This window comes from Nuphar pumila, chromosome 2, assembly GCF_984573655.1.
Source record: "Nuphar pumila chromosome 2, dmNupPumi1.hap1.1, whole genome shotgun sequence".
NCBI classification, from domain to species: domain Eukaryota; kingdom Viridiplantae; phylum Streptophyta; class Magnoliopsida; order Nymphaeales; family Nymphaeaceae; genus Nuphar; species Nuphar pumila.
Genome location: NC_143250.1, coordinates 15,028,801 through 15,048,223, shown reverse-complemented (window position 1 = coordinate 15,048,223; position 19,423 = coordinate 15,028,801). Strand labels below are relative to the sequence as shown.

The 19,423-nt window shown below is 37.7% G+C and overlaps 1 protein-coding gene across 1 annotated transcript; it reads left to right on the top strand.

Annotated features, from left to right (window-relative positions):
* The first annotated feature begins 16,850 nt into the window (after positions 1 to 16,850).
* Positions 16,851 to 18,997, top strand: LOC149844845 (uncharacterized). Its single transcript, XM_089997358.1, has 2 exons — positions 16,851 to 17,247; positions 18,334 to 18,997. The coding sequence occupies exons 1-2, from the start codon at positions 17,062 to 17,064 to the stop codon at positions 18,868 to 18,870; spliced, it is 723 nt and encodes a 240-aa protein (XP_089853484.1). The 5' UTR covers positions 16,851 to 17,061; the 3' UTR covers positions 18,871 to 18,997.
* The last annotated feature ends 426 nt before the right edge of the window (positions 18,998 to 19,423 follow it).

Here is a 19,423-nt window from a genome sequence, read left to right as displayed (position 1 = left end):
CTCTCTTCCTCTCTCTATATATATCTTTGTCTCTTGGTGTTCTCTCTTTTGGACACCATTTCAGTTTGCAGAACATGCTTTTATTCTGGTTTTGGAATGTACAAACGAGAATCTTAGAAAGGTTTTTTATTCTAACTTAAAACAGAAAAATTACAGGCTTATATCTCACCTTTTCAACATCTATAAAAACATAAGTTTTCGACCTCAGATGAAAGAGATGTAAATTTGATAATAGAGTTTATTTTGTAAAAAAATAATCACATATTTAAGAGAAAATTCATATATATTTAAAAAATCACATGTACATAGAGTAAAAAGGCTTTTTTAAAACCAGATATTTGACATGAAAAAGAATAACAGAAATTGTGAGGCATTTCAAAAAATGTATCATATTTGTCATACAGTATGATTATTTTTTATAAAATATACTACCTTAAGACTTATTTTCTAGCTTGGAGATCAATAGTGGTCTCCAAAAAAGTAGCTATAAGGAATCTATGACTTTGATGTCTTATAAAATTGGACATGCGCAAGAGTCAATAATCCTCCAATATAGTTGTTCTTTGAATTTAGGTCATACCTAGCACTAGTGCAGTCACGTCCTGGATGATGATCGCTGCCCCCTTGTTTGTGGTCCACTAAGTGGGGATCTCTACAACACGTATTTTGAGAAAAAATATGGTGCAAGGTCTCCATCGTTGTAGTAAATTGACTGTCAACACTTGGATACCAGTGCTTTATTCATCAACGATATGGGTGCAACCCCAAATCACCCCTCTAGGTTGGCCTAGCCACACTAGACAAAGCAACCAATGTGCTGCACTAGTGCCCCCACCCATAGAAAGTTTTGCATGAGTTGTTCAATGTGCTTTTCGATCTTCGCAAGCAGTTTATAGACTAGCATGTAGTGTGAGGAAATGGTTGGCACAACAGCCTTGATGAGGGTTAAACGACCCGCCCGAAAAGGCAGAGGTAAGAAATCGGAAGGCTCCCAATTCTACACTCAAAAAGGTGGGATGCTGCTATCGTGATGACAGGGTTGGCGTTGACAGAGTTCAAAATATGTTACTTCAAGCTTTGAAATAATGCATTTCTTATTTTAAACAAGGTAGATCGAGCTCAGCTTGACTGGGTACAAAGAAAAACTGAGTTTGAACACCTCATATTAGGTTCCTTCTACTTGTTTACGTAAGTTGGTTCGTCGATAGGCTCCATCTCTTCCGCAACTTGCAGTCAAGACAATCTGTATCGATATCCATGTATGTCGATGGAGACGATGGGGATTTCATGAATCCCTCATCGCCCCTCTTAACTATGTCACCCAAACAGAGTTGGTCCAATCCGAAAGCACTCACAATTAAGCCCATGCTAACAAAATCTCATTCTTAGTCATTTTCTATAAAAGAAAATCTTGCAGTAAATAAAAAATTTATATTTAGTAAACAAGGGCTTTGAATCATGTGATTGTATAGTTTGTTTCCTAAAGATCAAAATCGATAGCCAATAATGTATCAAAACTTTATAACTCAATAAATATATTTTTATATATGAAAAACATGATCCAAGGACTAATCCTTATGAAACAAATTATACTAAACACATTGGTTTAATTGAGTGAGCACAATTTGCATCAGTTCAATAGTTTTGTACCTTCATTAGTATCAATATATATGATAAGTGATGTGAACTCGGTGAGCACCAATTCACGATCCAAGATCCAAACGGATCTTAACACGCACGAAAGCTTTCATGAAGATGAGTCTGAATAGGACTCGGAGAAATAGGGTTTTTGAGACCCGTGCACTCTGCTTTGATAGAGGCGGTCCAAAGGAAAGTTGTGCGTGACTCGCACATCTTTCCAACAAATCCAAAATCACTGAATTTGAATCATAGATGTCAGTTCAACGGACTTGGGACTGGGATGGACATACACATCTATGACAGACTTTCGGACTTCATGGGCAGCCTGTTCGAAGGGGTTTTTGATCCATCAGACAGTGAAGTTTGCGAAAACCACCAACTGAGAAAACATAGGTCAGATCCAAACCTTTTCAACGAACTAAAATTTGGATTTTTTTTAGTTTTCTATGAGTCACTACAAATTTTTTAATTCTGGAAATTGTATGAGATATTATCAAATGAATTAAATTTCTAACTATTCGACAACAGTAAAAAGAATGATATTTTTTAGACACCTAAATGAGGATTCAGCTCAGACTCTGAACATGAAAGTTTTAGATCTAGGTTCAAGCTTTCTACAAAATTAAACAACATGAATTTTCATGCAGGCAATCTCAAGATAATTAAAAAATACCAAACATCACCAGGTGTGTTCTGAACCAAACAGGTGACAGTAGATTCCTGTCAGTCCGACACTTTAACAACACTTTTCAAGGGTGCAGAAGGCCGATTCATGCAATCGCCTCAACTATAAAGTTGTATATAATTGTCTTAGATTTTCGAAAAGCTAAAAAACGCCAAAAACCGATCAGTATTAAGGCTGATAGGACCATTTCTTTGGAGTCATCCCAGACAACTCGGGATTTGGGAATTCAGGTTTTGACAGGAAACTGAATTATGAAATAACAAATCGAACTGGATGTTTTGTGACTAGTAGAATCACTTAGTAACATAAATATTTCAAACATTCATTCCAAATATTCAGCAAATAATCCACTACAACTCACAAGTAATATGCTACGAGAGAAACAAAAACACATATGATAAAATAACGAAAATGTAAGAACAAGTGAACTCGCGAATGTGAGATATGGTTGAAGGTAGCAATGGATGTCGCTGGGAAGCAACCGACACCAAATGAAACACCATGAACAGTAGCTTGAATCAGCAACCAACTCGAACGAAGAACATTTGCTTCAACTCACAAGGTCGATCTAGACAAGATCACCTTCACTCCCAAGAAGAAACAAGTCTTCTTCACACAAGATTTCTCTCCACCGAATTTTCCATCCACCACCACCCCTCATCCTTGGTCGACCTCCCCCTCATAAAGGCCTTGGAGCTTGGGGAAGAGCCACCATAAAGATGGTATGACCTTCCCAAGCTTTGCTCCAAAAATGAGTTTGACTTGGGCTATTTTTGGCCAAGGACATTAAGTGACCAACAGTCATATTGACTTGGACTAGTCAAGGCTGGATTTTGAATGAGGACCAAAATGGTCCATTCCAAATGGCACCAACTAAGGCTCCATTGAAATGGATCGAGATCCAGATCTAGATTATGCAGTGAATTGGATCCTGCACAAAAATGCAATTGCAAAAAATAAAGAAATTATCCGCATGCCCCATACACCCTCTAATGCCACAAAAGAATCCTACAGGGCGCCAGAACTATTCGGATTCATAGAAACTGACACTTAAAAATAAAAAAAGCAACATAAATAAAATACATAAAAAGTCTTAAATGATTCGAGACATACAAAATGAAATCAAACATATAAATATAATTAAAAAAAAACAAAATATCCCAGAAATTGGAACAAGATATTCAAAGCGGATCTGGGTACTCGGAGATCCAATTGAACCTAGATGGTCCTGCTCGATTGGATCTACCATGGATCGCATCCTGGATTGGATTTTGGGAATTGGATTTGGATCTATTTTGTCTTCAAAGCTTGAATCTTCAGGATGCTCTGCATCATTCCCCCTGGGTTGAAAGTCTTCATCCTCGGAGCCTGTTTCTACTCAAACGTCACTCCATAATCCCTGCATACATTCAAAATATAATTAACGCAGAATTTGTTCAAAGCAAATAAACAAGAACTAAACAAGGAAAGAAATTCTATATAAGAATGACAAGGATATTTGATGCAATATAATGCAATATGCTGAGCAAAATGAAATTCAGAAAAAATAGAGGTAGAACAATAGAATTGAAACTCAAAAGCATGTAAAATATTATATTTAAAAAACTTACCTTGTATCAATGCTCTGCAGATAGTAACAAATTTTGGGTCAACCAGAGATAAAATTTGCTTATTTATCATATTTTTCAATATTGTAAATTTTTCATAAACATTTTGGCAATCATACGACAATTCACGAGCAATACAATATAATAACAATTCATATTTACTATGAGGATTTATTAAGAATGTAAAGTCTATATTATTGACTAAATCATGATGTTTCCAAAATAAATTTGGGGTATGCATGATTATCATTTCAGCTTTACTCATATTACATTTAGGGTTCACATGAGGCTCAAAACTTTCTAATGGTTTACTGAAAGCATTTTCAATTTCTAAGGATTCATTGACATGAATTTCGATAGACTCTCTAATACTAGAATCGAGCCTTTCAATTTCGACATTGACATCAAAAGTGAGATTATTAATGATAAGTGTGAATTCATCGATGACATCCTCACACGCAAACGCTTCTTCAACTTTGATGCCTTCATCAACATCACCATAGAGCAGATTATCAAAGATGAAGTTATCCTCGAACCAGCTTGGACAACCTTCAGGATTCTCCATGAATAAAGGGTTGTCAGAAATGATGTGAGACAACTCTTCATGATCTTCTATATCAGAAAGTGATGAAAGATCGGATAACTCATCGATCTCTCTAATGAAGGTGGGTTCTGTATTCACCTCTTCAAGGACTGGATAAAAAATGAACGCACTTATAGGAACCTCAAATTCAAGTGAGGGTTCCTTCATGATTTCCTTATTAACTTCAGTGATAATATCACTACCGAATTTAGGAGAAGGGTCCGGTGGGGAATCCTTCATGACAGAATGAGATTTTGGTTGATCCTGAAGTTCATGCCTCACGATGAACACACTGGGTCCCTTGATTTGAGATGCAGCGATCTTAAGGGACTCATGAGGAGAAATGAGGGTGACAGAAGAAGATGGAGGAACGATAGTGGATTGGACAACAAATGATGAGGCGGAAGACAAAGGAGACAGATCTTTTGAAGGAAGCAACTTGATCTTTCTACCTTCAAAAGTGAAGGAATAGACGTTGGTTTTACCATGATGTATGACATTTTGATCATATTGCCAAGGTCTTCCTAAAATCAAGTGACTCGCATCCATAGGAAGCACATCACACCAAACTTGATCAAAGTAGGTGTTGCCTATCGAGAAATTGACCAAAGAATGTTGGTTGATACGAACATCGATGCTCTTCTGGAGCCACAACATCTGATATGGACGGGGATGAGTTTTACAACTCAAGTTTAACTTGGTCATGACTTTGATCAATATCACATTTTCACAGCAATAGGAGTCAATGATAAATCAACATACTTTTCCATTGATGGTACATGCAAACTCAAATATGTGAGTTCGAAGCCAACGATCATTCACTTCTTGACGTAGGGTTAAACAGATCCTCCTAGAAATGAATGCTTCGCCTCTATCAGACGACAACACCTCTTTCACATGCTCCTCTTCGACATCTCCCTCAAAATTCTCAAGATCTTGATCATAAACAAGATTGGATTCAGGATCCAATCTAGAATCATCCTCAACATGCGATCCTTCAATGAACAGGGCATTGCCACTACACTCAGTGGACTTGTGACCCGACTTCCCACAAGTGTAGCACTTGATGGGGGTATTGGAACTAGAAGTGTGAACTTGGGTTCTTACCGAAGCATTTTGACTCATAACCCTAGACAGGTTAGTCGCATTGGAGTGTCGGTAGGGTGGGATAGCTTTTACAGTGGGGACCGTTGGGACCTGCGTTGCTGGTCTAGTCACAAGACTAGGTGTAAGACCCACGAATTTTCTAAGAAAATTATCCAATAGAAGATGAAATTTCATAATTGTCATTAGCTATGTATTTATACATAAATATGTATATGCATATGTCTGTGTGTATGTGCATTTGTATATATATATATATATATATGTGTGTGTGTGTGTGTGTGTGTGTGTAAGTATATATATATATATATATATATATATATATATATATATATATATATATATATATATATATATATCGGAAACCCTAATGCAGACAAATGTTTATATACGTATTGAAATAAATGCATATGCATGCATATTTTGATGCATCGGTCATCAAAATCCTAATTTTTATCCGAATTGCATAAGATCAACCAGAATCTCAAATTGAGGAATTTAAACGATGTTAAAACCCCATCATTTTATGTAAATTAATAAGGAATGTAAATTTTAAGAGGCATGGGTCATACCAAAGATGGTTTTTTACGAAAAACAATAATTTAGAATATATTTTAATATTCGGGTTATATTTAAATTTCTATCGGGTTTGAGACCAACTAAGGGGTTGACCTAGCCCATGGTCGACCATAGGTAGACATGGATAACCCTAGAGACCAGCTGGTCAAGTTGACCAAGCTGGGCGATGGCATTATGGTAAAATATGGTAAGACTTTTCTCAGAAACGTTTCTGATTGGCCATGTGGGCGGTAGCCCATGGCACTTCTGAAAGAATTTAAAGGTAGCTAAAAGGATGTAATCTGATTGGTTCCATCCATGGGACACTTTTTGAAAAGTTTTAAAGGCAAGAAGGCATAATAGACTTTATTTAGTGGCATTTTTGAAAAAACTTTTAGAAAAATCAAATGCTTGCTTCTCATAGGGGGCGTGGGAGGTGGGTTTAGAAAACCCCAACCATGCCATGGCCTAGATGGGTGTGCAACCCATCTCAGCCCTTCCTTTTTTGAGGATCAATCACAGTCATTCAACCAATTGACCCTACCTATTTAAGCTTTGAGAGGAAAGAGAGAGAAAGCATTTGGGCAATTTCTCTTCTCTCTCTCTCTCCCTCCTCTCTATTCTCTTCCTCCCAACTGTGAGCCCTACCTTCTCTTACTCCCATTTTGTGCTTGTGTGTAGGGGTGGGTACCACGTGAGGGACTCCCCTCTACACTCTAAGCAAAAGGAAGGTCGACATCCTTGGATTTTCGGAATAGCATTGTGAGATTTCTCTCTTTATCCATGTGCATTTTCATTTTTATTGTTCCTTGAAGTAATGTGTTCTTCATTCCTTGTGTGTACATGAAACTGGATTCCACAATGCATATATGTTGAGTTGCATGTGATTTTGGCAAATTAGATCCGTGTTGTTGCTCTTTACTTTCATTTCGTAGCACTAGATGTGGTGCATTCCACGACTCACACACATGGTTTCAAAAAAAATGTGTGCATTTTGGTAGTTGAGGCATTTCGGTTGGCTCACTTTCTTTTCTATTTTTTGTTCTTTCTTCTTTTCTGTTGTTTGATGGCTCTGACCCGGGGTCTGAACACACGGTTCAGACCTGGTCCGTTCGCCCAGTCCATACTCGGTATTTTGTCAAAATGAGTTTCTCGAATCTAGAGTTGTCAGAGACACCTCTGATGAATTGACTGCATCTCCCTAGATATAGGTTGGATTTTAGTGTTCTTGAATATTCTGGAAAGTCAAGACACAGGCCTCTAACTTTGTAGTTAAAGGCTTGGCCTAATTCGGTCCGTGTAGTCCTCTAAAATCCTTGTCAAAAATATAGTTTTTGCATGCACTGTTTCTTCCCGATTCTAGAGTTGTTAGAGACAACTCTGATAAATCGACTCTATCTTCCTGGATACAGGTCAGATTTTAGTGTTCTTGGACCTTTTGGAAAGTTAAGACACAAGAATCTAACTTTGTAGTTAAAGGCTTGGCCTGATTCGGTCTGTATAGTCCTATAAAATCCCTATCAAAAATATAGGTTTTGCATACACTGGTTCTTCTCGATTCTAGAGTTGTCAGAGATAACTCTGATAAATCGACTGTATCTCCTTGGATACAAGTCAGATTTTAGTGTTTTTAAATATTATGGAAAGCCAAAACATAGGCCTCCAACTTTGTAGTTAAAGGATTATCCTGATTCGGTCTGCATGATCCTCTAAAATCCCTATCAAAAATATAGTTTTTGCATACACTGGTTCTTCCTGATTCTAGAGTTGTTAGAGACAACTCTGATAAATTGACTGTATCTCCCTGGATACAGATCATATTTCTGTGTTCTTGAACATTCTGAAAAGCCAAGACTCAGTCCTCCAACTTTGTAGTTGATGACTTTTCCCAATTTGGTCTGCAAGGTCCTTCAAAATCCCTGTCAAATATAGAACATTGAGATTTTTGTAAGTCTCTGCTCAGTTTAGAAAGCCCTGGACAACGTCCCATATTTTCATGATTTCTCCTGACTCCCTCAATAAAAATTTAATTGGTTTGATTCTGTAGAAATCTAAGAGATATCTCTACAACTTTTATGTTTAGGGTCAGGGCTGAATCTTCGCCTAAACATCTAAAAAATATTGAGCTTTCTGCTATTGTAGGAAGTCATAGTTTTTTTATCTTGTTTAGATCTCTCTCATTTTGGGGCCGAGTTGGGTGCATCGCAGCTGAGACACCAAGCAACCCAGCACACTGGGTTTTCTTAGTTACAGACATGCCTTTGAATAAAAAATATAAATATAAAATAGTTTTGTAAACAACAAGATTTTTAACGGATATTTCTATGACAAGACGGATGAAGATGCGCTTGACACCGGGTGCAGTTGTCGTGCTCACCCCATAATCCAGACCGGGATGAGTATTGACCCAGCCGTGGGCTGGGTACCTCTTGCTCCAATCTGCCCAGCAGTTGGCAGCAACCTGTGCTCTTGCACAACAGCCTCCGATCTTCTCCTATGGGGAAACCGGTAGGCGACGGTGTGCACTTTAGCATTGGAGAAAAGCGATCTCTTGAACAGTCCCCTTTCACATTGCCAAATTGTGACTCTTAGCTGCCCCGTTGCAGCCTATGTTAGACTCCTACACGCTACTTTTTCACCCTTTGGTGGCGCACACGATGGAGCATAGTGCTGGAATATTTTTCCTGCATTTTGACATTATAGCAACCCTTGATGGCATGAACCTTATGATTTTTATGATGCACGGTGGTTCTCATTGACTTTAGTGATTGATGGTTCCATTATACTTGATTGAATCTATGGCAGCTCCTTTGCATCAATGAACCACATGAATTCCTTCGCTAAACATACATCTCAACTTGCTACATAAAATGTCATATAGTTCATCATGTCACGAGTACAACTGCATAGGTAAAACTGTATGCAACTTGTTCAATGCACGTAGTTTGCACTTTGGCATTTCAAAAATTTGGTAGTATGCTTGATAGAATGAAGAGTTCATGTGTACCATGGTGTACCTTATCACTGAACTCCAACGACTTAATTAAGCTTGTTTATCATTAAGTATGGTCAAATTTTGATTAGCCAACATGCGATATCATACTCGTATTGCTTTGATTTATGTATACTTACACACTACATGAAAACAATGTGATATCAATGTTATGGCACGAATGAATATGTTCCACTTGCACATCTTGTCACCGAATTTAGATGTATTGAATGAATTACGTTAATAATTCAAGTGTCTTAGCATTCAGTGAATGATTGAATATTTTTGTGTATGATTGCATTGGACACACGATTCACCCTTGACACCTGATCTGTCCTGTAAGTACAAAGGCAACTTGAAGCATATTGTAGAAATATACTTGTCCTTGAGACTTGATTGTATGACAGATACTCCGTGGTGAGTTAGTGTGGGCGATGAACCCATCTTGTGAGTCGAGTTCACTTATGTTAGAAATGTGTGGTTACACGTACTTTTTTTCTTAGTACATCTGGTATGATATGATTCTAGAGGTGTCATACTTTGGATATATAATCAATGAAATATTCATTGTTGAATGCTAATGTCAATTCCATAATCCTGTTAGTCGCTTTATCATGAACACACTGCTTTTTTTTTATCATGATGCAAGAATAGTATCTTCCTTACTCATTTGCTTAAATATGTGATGTTACTATTTAAGTATGTTAGTGCTTGGCATTGTCGCTTATTACTTAGCGTTATCCATTACTGTCTCATTACTTGATGTAGTTGCACTTGATTAATCATTTCAAATATTCTAACGGTCTCACCACGACGCACATATATATGTTCGCTTGTCCTGCTACTTTGATCATTTATGTTAATGAATGCATGTCATGTTATAAATGCTATGTTTTCTGAGACTTGTTTGAATGTCAGAAACTCTGTGGCAAGTTAGTGTGGGGCGATGGACCTACCTCGTGAGTCGAGGTCACTTATGTTAGAAATGAGTGGTTACACGTACTTTCACATTTTGTGTGATACATTTCATAAATCCTCATATTAGGGTTCTGACACTGGTTTAAAAGTTGTGGAATGTTTGAACTCCGTGGCGAGTAAGCATGGGCGATGGACCCATGTTGTGAACTAAGCACACTTATCTAAGAGTATCACACCCTGAATGTTAAATAATTGTTATCGCCTTCACCGGCGAAGTACTCCTTTTGGTTTGTAGAGCTAGAGTTCTTAAATGTTCGAGTGTGACCTCGACATTTTGATCATGTTGCCCTGCGGGGAACACAAGGCCAGATGGGCCTAAGTACCTCAGAAGAAGGGAATGTTGCTAGATATGCCTAATTAAGATTAACAATTGATTTATGAGTATAGTGATTTCTATCATCGTAATTGCTTAACTGTTCAGTTGCTTATTTACATAATTGCTTAATGGCTAAAATGCTCAAGTACACTTGGTTATGCACCTAGATGCATATTTGCTATCTAATGATATTATTCATTATTTAATATCAACCTTGTGTTTTAGGGTCGTATGTTTCTGCTCTTAGTTATAATTAATGAGATATTTGTTATTGCCATTGACTGTTGATGTTAATTAAATAGTCATGCTAGCCATTTGATAATAATTTGTACTGCTTTTTCACTTATTGCAGTTGCACTTGTTTAATCACTTCAAATATGCTAACTGTCTCACCACGATGCACATATATGCCCACTTGTACATATGCATTGTTTGTGATATTTTATATGTTCTGTCATGATATATTCTCTTGTATTGTTACCTTGGTTATTTATGTTATTGGATGCATATCATGTTATAAATGCTATGTTTTTCGCAAATGGATTATTGTGGATGATATCTCACCAACTCGAAAGAGTACTAACCCCGTTTTATGGGGATACAGGTGGTGACTTCTCATGGTGCGATGGAGCTCGATGTGCGGCGGAGGACTGAACCCACACTCTAGAACTTAAGATCTTGGCAGTTGTCTTGTAAAATGGAAATGATGTTTATTTCTCCTGTATCATTTTGTAAAACAGTGATAATAAAATGTTTCTTCTTGTTGTTGTTCACTCTGTAACCCGCCCAAAACTTTCAACTGATTTTTCCTTATATTTTTCCACTTTGCGCAATGTTTTCAAAAAAAAAATCTCTAAAAATCTAAAGGATTTTTCAAGTTGGGATTTTGGGGCGTTACACTAGGCCTAGCTAAGGTCTTCCTCTGGGTAGACCTTTCCTATTGGCGTACCTTTTGATGTGCCTCAAACGCAGTCCAACACTCTACAAAATTCAACATATCTTGTAATTGGAAGTTCAGTCCTCCAATATACTTTGATACAAGTTATTCTTTACTTTCACAGATGTCGTTCCGTGCAATAAGATCATGAAATTCTTCGGTGTATTGGTCCACCAAACAAGTTTATTGTTTCAGACTTTGATATTTTTGATATAGTTCACGATGATAGTTTAACGAAAGAAATTGGGCATGGAGTTTCTGCTCCATGCGCTCTTAACGCTGAATCGAGGCACGACTCTGATGTCTGCGAGTTTACTTGAGCTGTCGCCACCAAGTTGCAGCTCGACCCTTTAATTTGAGGGAAATTAATCCCACACTTTGATCCTCAGGGACTTCCTTAAATTTGAGGATTTCGCAGACTTCGCTAATCCAATCTAGGAATTCTTTAGGAGTTCCAGTTCCCTTGAATTCTGGGATATCAAAACGGAAGCTTGAATTCCAATGGGATCTCTTAGGTTGTAGGTTATCTCTTCTCTCTGGACTTCGTCGATGTGACTCAAAGTCTTCATCAAAATCACATGAATGAGTCTCATGAGTTCCTCGAGAACTGTGTGGACTCCGCTCAACTTGCCGATCATGAACTCTAATATTCTCGGTCATTTGACAAGTTAAATCTTCAACTCGGCGATTAGCCTCAGCGAGTTATCTTTGCAAATCTCGCACCTCATAATGATGATCACGTTCATCATTTCCTCTATTAAAGTCATTTTCACCTTGACTGTCCATTCGACGTGTCATCGTAAATGGTACCTAATTTTTTTTTTACTCCACACAACATCAAGAATCGTGTCAGATTAAAAAATATGGCAACCCTCGCTTTGATACCAAAATGATGTGAACTCGATGAACATCGATCCATGATTCAAGATCCAAACAGATCTTAACACGCACGGAAGCTTTCAAGAAGATGAGTCCGAACAAGACTCAGGCAAATAGGGTTTTAGGGACGTGTGCACTCTTTTTTGACAAAGGCAGTCCAAAGGAAAGTTATGTGTGACTCATACGTCTTTCCAACGAATTTGAAATCACTGGGTTCAGATCAGAGATGTTTGTTCCACGAGCTTGGGACTGGGACAAACAGACACATCTATGACAAACTTTTGGACTCTGCAGACAGTCTGTTTGAAGGGGTTTGTGACCCGTCAGACAGTAGAGTTTGAGAAAACCACCAACTGAGAAAACGTAGGTCAGATTCAGACCTTTCCAACGAACTAAAATTTGGATTTTTTTTAGTTTTCTATGAGTCACTACAAATTTTTGAATTCTGAAAATTGTATAAGATATTATCAAATAAATTAAATTTCCAACTATTCGACAATAGTAGAAAGACTGATATTTTTGAGACACCTAAACGAGGATTCAACTCAGACTCTGAACATAAGAGTTTTATATCTAGGTTTTAGCTTTCTACAAAATCAAACAACATGATTTTTCATTCAGGCAATCTCAAGATAATTAAAAAATACCAAACACCATCGGGTGTGTTTTGAACCAAACTGGTGACAGTGGGTTCCTGTCAGTCTGACACTTTAAGAGCACTTTTCAAGAGTGCAGAATGCTGATTTATGCAATGCCCTCAACTATAAAGTTGTATATAATCGTCTTAGCTTTCTGAAAAGCTAAAGAACGCCATAAATTGATCAGTATCGAGGCCGATAGGATCATTTCTTTAGAGTCATCCCAGACAACTTAGGATTTGGGAATTCAGGTTTTGACAGGAAACCAAATTATGAAATAACAAATCGAACTGGATGTTTTGTGACTAGTAGAATCACTTAATAACATAAATATTTTAAACATTCATTCCAAATATTCAACAAATAATCTACTACAACTCACAAGTAATATGCTCTAAGAGAAACAAAAACATATATGATAAAATAACGAAAATGTAAGAACAAGTGAACCCGTGAATGTGAGATATGGTTGAAGGTAGCAAGGGATGTCGCTGGGAAGCAGCAGACACCAAATGAAACACCACGAACAGTAGCTTGAATCAGCAACCAACTCGGACCAAGAACATTTGCTTCAACTCGCAAGGTCGATCTAGACAAGATCACCTTCACGCCCAAGAAGAAACGAGTCTTCTTTACACAAGATTTATCTCCACCGAATTTTCCAGCCACCAAACAGAAATTTTTTCAAAATGAAGAAGCCACCACCCCTCACCCTTGGTCGATCTCCCCCTCATAAAGGCCTTGGAGCTTTGGGAAGAGACATCATAAAGATGGTATGGCCTTCCCAAGCTTTGCTCCCAAAACAAGTTTTACTTGGACTATTTTTGGCCAAGGACATTAAGTGACCAACAACCATATTGACTTGGACTAGTCAAGGCTGGATTTTGAATGAGGACCAAAATAGTCCATTCCAAATGACGCCAACTAGGGCTTTATTGAAATGGATCGAGATCCGGATCCAGATTATACGGTGAATTGGATCTTGCACAAAAATGCATTAGAAAATGCAATTACGAAAAATAAAAAAAAACTACCCGCATTCCCCATACACCCTCTAATGTCACAAAAGAATCCTACAGGGCACCAGAACTATCCGGATCCGTAGAAACCGACACCTAAAAATAAAAAAAATAATATAAATAAAATACATAAAAAGTCTTAAATGATTCACCAAAATAGTCCATTCCAAATGGCGCCAACTAGGGCTTTATTGAAATGGATCGAGATCCGAATCCAGATTATACGGTGAATTGGATCTTGCACAAAAATGCATTAGAAAATGCAATTACGAAAAATAAAAAAAAAACTACCCGCATCCCCCATACACCCTCTAATGCCACAAAAGAATCTTACAGGGCACCAGAATTGGATCTTGCACAAAAATGCATTAGAAAATGCAATTACGAAAAATAAAAAAAACTACCTGCATTCCCCATACACCCTCTAATGCCACAAAAGAATCCTACAGGGCACCAGAACTATCTGGATCCGTAGAAACCGACACCTAAAAATAAAAAAAATAACATAAATAAAATACATAAAAAGTCTTAAATGATTTCAGACATACAAAATGAAATCAAACATAAAAATACAATTTTTGAGAAAAAAAATATCCCAAAAATTGAAACATGATATTCAAAGCGGATCTAGGTACTCAGAGATCCAATTGGACCCAGATGGTCCTGCTCGATTGGATCTACCATGGATCGCATCTTGGATCGGATTTTGGGAATTGGATTTGGATCCAATTCATCTTCAAAGCTCGAATCTTCATGATGCTTTGCATCAATAAGTCTTTGGTGCGGATGTGAACATGCATCAATGAGTTGAAACTCGTAGGTGCAAGTTGTTTTGACTCAACCCGACCTTGCAGATGTGTTTAACATATTCAATTTATTAAAAATCAGCCCTTAGATCATGAAAATTTGACAAAAAGAATACGTTTTTTTAAGTCGTAAAAATTGATGCATTTATGGTCGTTGATATTTTAATCATCAAAACAACTTGCACACACTAGATTTTGGTGTTTCAAAAGTTCATCCCCACCAATCTGACCATGTAGAACATATCTATAAGAGTAGATTCACTTAAAAGAACACTGTCAATAAGATATTGCTTGTTTCAACTCAATGATACCTTATGAACATCCACACAAGTGACTTATATAGTTTTATATATAAATATAGTCGCTAAAATATGAGAACTAATGTGTGAACCATGATTTTTATGAATTTTTTTTGTTCTTTTCTCTTGAAACTATTTGTACAAATGTGATATGCAAGTTTGGTTTTATAAGAACCTGCTCTTGAATCATCTTATTTTGATGCATAAATAAGATTTTTTTAAGGCTTTAAAATCAATGGCTCATAATTTTCATAAATAGTCAAGCATTTAGAAATCACACTTTTACATCGAAAATGCACAATCCAGTGGTTGATTCATAGCAAATTCACTATGCCAAGCACATCCACATGGTTGGATTTGCAAAAAAAGTGTTAAAATGCTCATATTTCTAGTTGGCATATTCTAGTGACTATATATAGATAGATACATGCTTATGTGCGGGGGGTGCTTCTGTGCAAATAGTGGACTACCATAGCTTATGATGATAGACACTTAATTTACATAGATCTAAGCTCCAAATGCAAAATCTAACCTTTCAATCATGTTTAACACGTTTTATTTATTATTTTTTATGTATTATAGTTGACTAAAATATGATGTTTTATATTATTTTTAGACCACCTTTATTTTCATGAATTGTGAGCCATTGATTTTGAATGTCTTAAAAATGAGGTCTTATAATGTATTAGACATGATAAAACCTTTAAACATAGTAAATATGTTGGGCTTGATCTCCCACTTGGTACAAACCAGAGTGTGTACCATATGATATCATGGTACGGAACTACCTTATATTTTCCTTTTAAATATAGTAATGATACGGTGCTCTCGAAGCACCTGCTCACATGATAGAAGTTTTATTTTTTTTTAATTTTGAGCTTTTTTTTTGTTGATTAAAGATATGATCTAGAATTATTATTTAATGAAAAACAAGTTGGATAATGTGATTATGGCGTACATGTAGGTTTTTTAAGATCTTCCAAAAATTGATGGTACACAATTTATCAAAAGTTTATGACTTTCAAAAACCTATTTTTATGTCCAACAAATGTGGTTAAAAACATGATTCCTATCAAATAAAATATGTTGAATACATTTATAAGGTATAATTGAGAAGATGCAACCTGCGAATATGATTTCTATTCGGTGGAGGTACTATATATATATATATATATATAATTGCAGATGCCTACTACGTTTTGAGCCAACCAGCAACCTACTATCACAAGTGACTAGGTGTTTTGGGTTGTATGATTGATTTACTGATCATGTTTTTTATAAAATTTATGATTTGTAAGCATTAAATATTTATAAAATTTATAGACCATTAATTTTTAATTCTTATAAAAACCTATTTTTGTGTCTAAATCGGGTCTAAGAGCATTCTAATAAAATCATGTAAATCACATCTATATGGTCACATTAAAAAAATAAAAATAAAACCCTTCCAAAGTGGTAGGCAGCGAGAAATGTGGTTTTTTAATCCCAGCTCACGGCTGCGCTCGCCTCAAGCTGGAGCTTGCTACAGCCCAGCTGGAACTGGCAAAGCTGCCCTCATTTATTAGCCTTAAATTGTCCTTACGCCACAGTTCGGCCGAAACATGACCAGGACGGCTGTGACCTCGATCAACCGGATCGGTCCAAGAACCCACTAGCTCCGAATTACGGACTGCGCTGCCGAGTAATTTTGCGACGACCGGCGAGGAGGAGAAGAAGCCGAGGAAATATGGACGGAGTCCCAGCCCACCAGGGCAAATTAGTCATTTCACATACAAGCAAACCGAACTGACCCCCAAGCCATCATTTTCAGGGAGGGCATTAAATGAAAGCTAAGGACAGTAACACGCACCACGCCATTCTCCTCTCCTTTCTTCGTCCTAACGGATTTCATCGTTATTAAAGTCTCTCTCTCCTTCTTTCTTCCTCTTCTCGATCTCCTTCTTCGTTGTTGCAGTCGAAAGCAAGTAGCTCTCTCTGCCATTCGATTTCTAGAGGAGACGGGGGTCGGGGGGAGTTTGAATGGCGGCCGACGTGAGCTTCGTGTTTCAGATGATGAGTAAGAGGGGGAACGAGGAGGCGGTGAAGGCGGAAGGGGGCAATCTGGTGACGAGGGATCTTCTAGGGGGTTGCTTGCCGATCGGATCGAAAGAATTGGATCTAGATTCGAAGGTTCCTTCTGGATGGGAGAAGAGGCTCGACATGACGGTAAAACTCCATTTTTTTCCATTTTACGTTCAAATTTCTTGGCCTTCGTTTCTCGCCTCTGATAGAGAAGAAAATAGAGGAATCATTTTCATCTGAATTTGGGAATTTTAATCAAACGGGGGATATTTTGCGTAAAAGATTGTTTTTTTTTTCAGAAAATTTGTCGCGGAGGATTACCTTTTGCAATGATTTGTATGTATTTCTAGAAATTTTAGGGAAGAGAGTTTTGACATTGATCATTCTAAGTTGAACTTCAATGAAATTTAATTAAAAAAAGGTTTCTTACGAATAAAATTTCATATTTTTAAAATTTGCGCAATAGAAAAATTGTTACGAATTTTTTTTTCATATTTTAAAATTTTCCTGCAGGTGAATTGTTCAATAGTTACCTAGATAAGTGTTCCAATGAATCAACAGAAGATTTTTTTTAGTTTTTTTTTATTCATGTGGTTCTTTTCTGAACGGTTTCTTGTACACATTTCCCGAAAGGAATAGAAATTTCCGATTTCGAGGACCCTGATTCCTCTGTTCCATTTGAAAAATCCTGTATTTCTGGAGAATTTCAGAGAAAACTGACGCATAAACGCATTAATTCCTTCTCATCCTGATATCAGAAGCTGAAAATCACAACTTTTTGCAGAAGAATTTTTCTAAGTTTCTGTATTTTGCCAAGTCTCGTCGCAGTCCGCTTTCATCATTTCTCGTTTTCATTTTATTTCCAAACAAAGACGTTTTATACCAATTCACAAAAATACAGCTCTTTTTCGTTACTAAAATTATGGAAAATCTGAGAAATCGATTCCTCTACGGATTTAACCTCGGAAACTGATTCCATTTACGAGTTTCTAAAGATAAGTACTTCCTTCGAGTTCGAGCAGTTTGTTCAAATTCCAGAAATCAATTTCGTCGCCAACTGCTGAAATCGAGTACATTTTCCCTTCGTTTTCTTCAAATTCAGGAAATCAACTCCGCGAGAATCTCTGAATTTTCCGCAAAATCTCCAATTCTTCATCATTTCCCGATTTTCTGCGATTTCGTCTCTCTCTCTCTCTCTCTCTCAAATCCACGGTTTTCATTCCCCTGCAGTCCGGAGAGATCTACCTTCACAGAAGCGCGCCCATCGTCGTCGAGAGCAGAAATTCTGTCCACGACCTCAACTTCCCCCCTCCGTCGTCGTCGTCGGCGAGGCCGGACGATCTCGACCGTGAACTGAAGCTTGCCGCCGGCTCCCTCGATCTGACGCTCAACCTGCCCTCCACCTCTCCCTCCGTCCGCAACCAGAGCGTCTGCACCCTCGAGAAGGTCAGATCCGCGCTGGAGCGGGCCGAGCATCGGACGGCCGGCCGGAAGCGCCCAGAGATCTCGCCGTCTCCAGCGTCCTCGTCCTCCGCCTCGTCGGAAAGATCGTTGGCCTCTGGGGAGAAGCCGGCCGGAACGGCGACAGAGGAGCCCTCCGCCGGCGCGATGTTCGCGGCGGGGTGCCCCAGCTGCCTGCTCTACGTCCTCATCTCTGGCGAGAACCCGAAATGCCCTCGCTGCGACGCCCTCGTGCCCTTGCCCTCCTCCTCCTCCTCCTCCCTGGCCAAGAAGCCCCGCTTAGATCTCAACTCTTCTTTAATCTAAATGACTCTGGAGAAAAAATATGATTTATGAAATAGAAAATAGATATATGAATTTTTGTTCTTTTGGGCTAGGGAGATTGTTGTTAATGCCTTTTTGTAATGATTATTTAATCACAGTAAAATGGAGAACATATAGAGAGAACTGAACATATTAGGCCTTCTTTTTTAGTTAAGTCTTAGTTTGAATTGTTTTATGATACTTGCGAACTGTGTTTGTTATCATGCTCGATTTAGTAGGAATTGACTATTGGATTCCTGTTTTCGATGAAAAATGTATTTTTATGAACCAAAAAAATTTGATCTCTTTATAGCCATTGATTTTTGGATCACTGAAAAAACCTGTATACAGGTCAGATTCAGGCTATCCAAAAGTCTTCCTGCTAACAAAAACCTACAGATCACAACTATGGTGTTAGATGTGAAAAAAAATACTAAAAACTATTTTTTGATGGACCTAACGAGAAGAGGGGGCCTTAAAGAGTGCATTGGTTCTTTAGGCCCACTTTTTTTGTTAGGTCTGGTTAGGCCCCTTCAAAAATCATAGTTTTAAGTAT

Bases quoted from the DNA above. Each gene is read 5' to 3' on its own strand.
- LOC149844845 (XM_089997358.1), top strand. From the start codon at position 17,062: ATGGCGGCCGACGTGAGCTTCGTGTTTCAGATGATGAGTAAGAGGGGG. The intron at 17,248-18,333 runs GTAAAACTCCAT...ATTCCCCTGCAG, and splicing joins AGAAGAGGCTCGACATGACG to TCCGGAGAGATCTACCTTCA.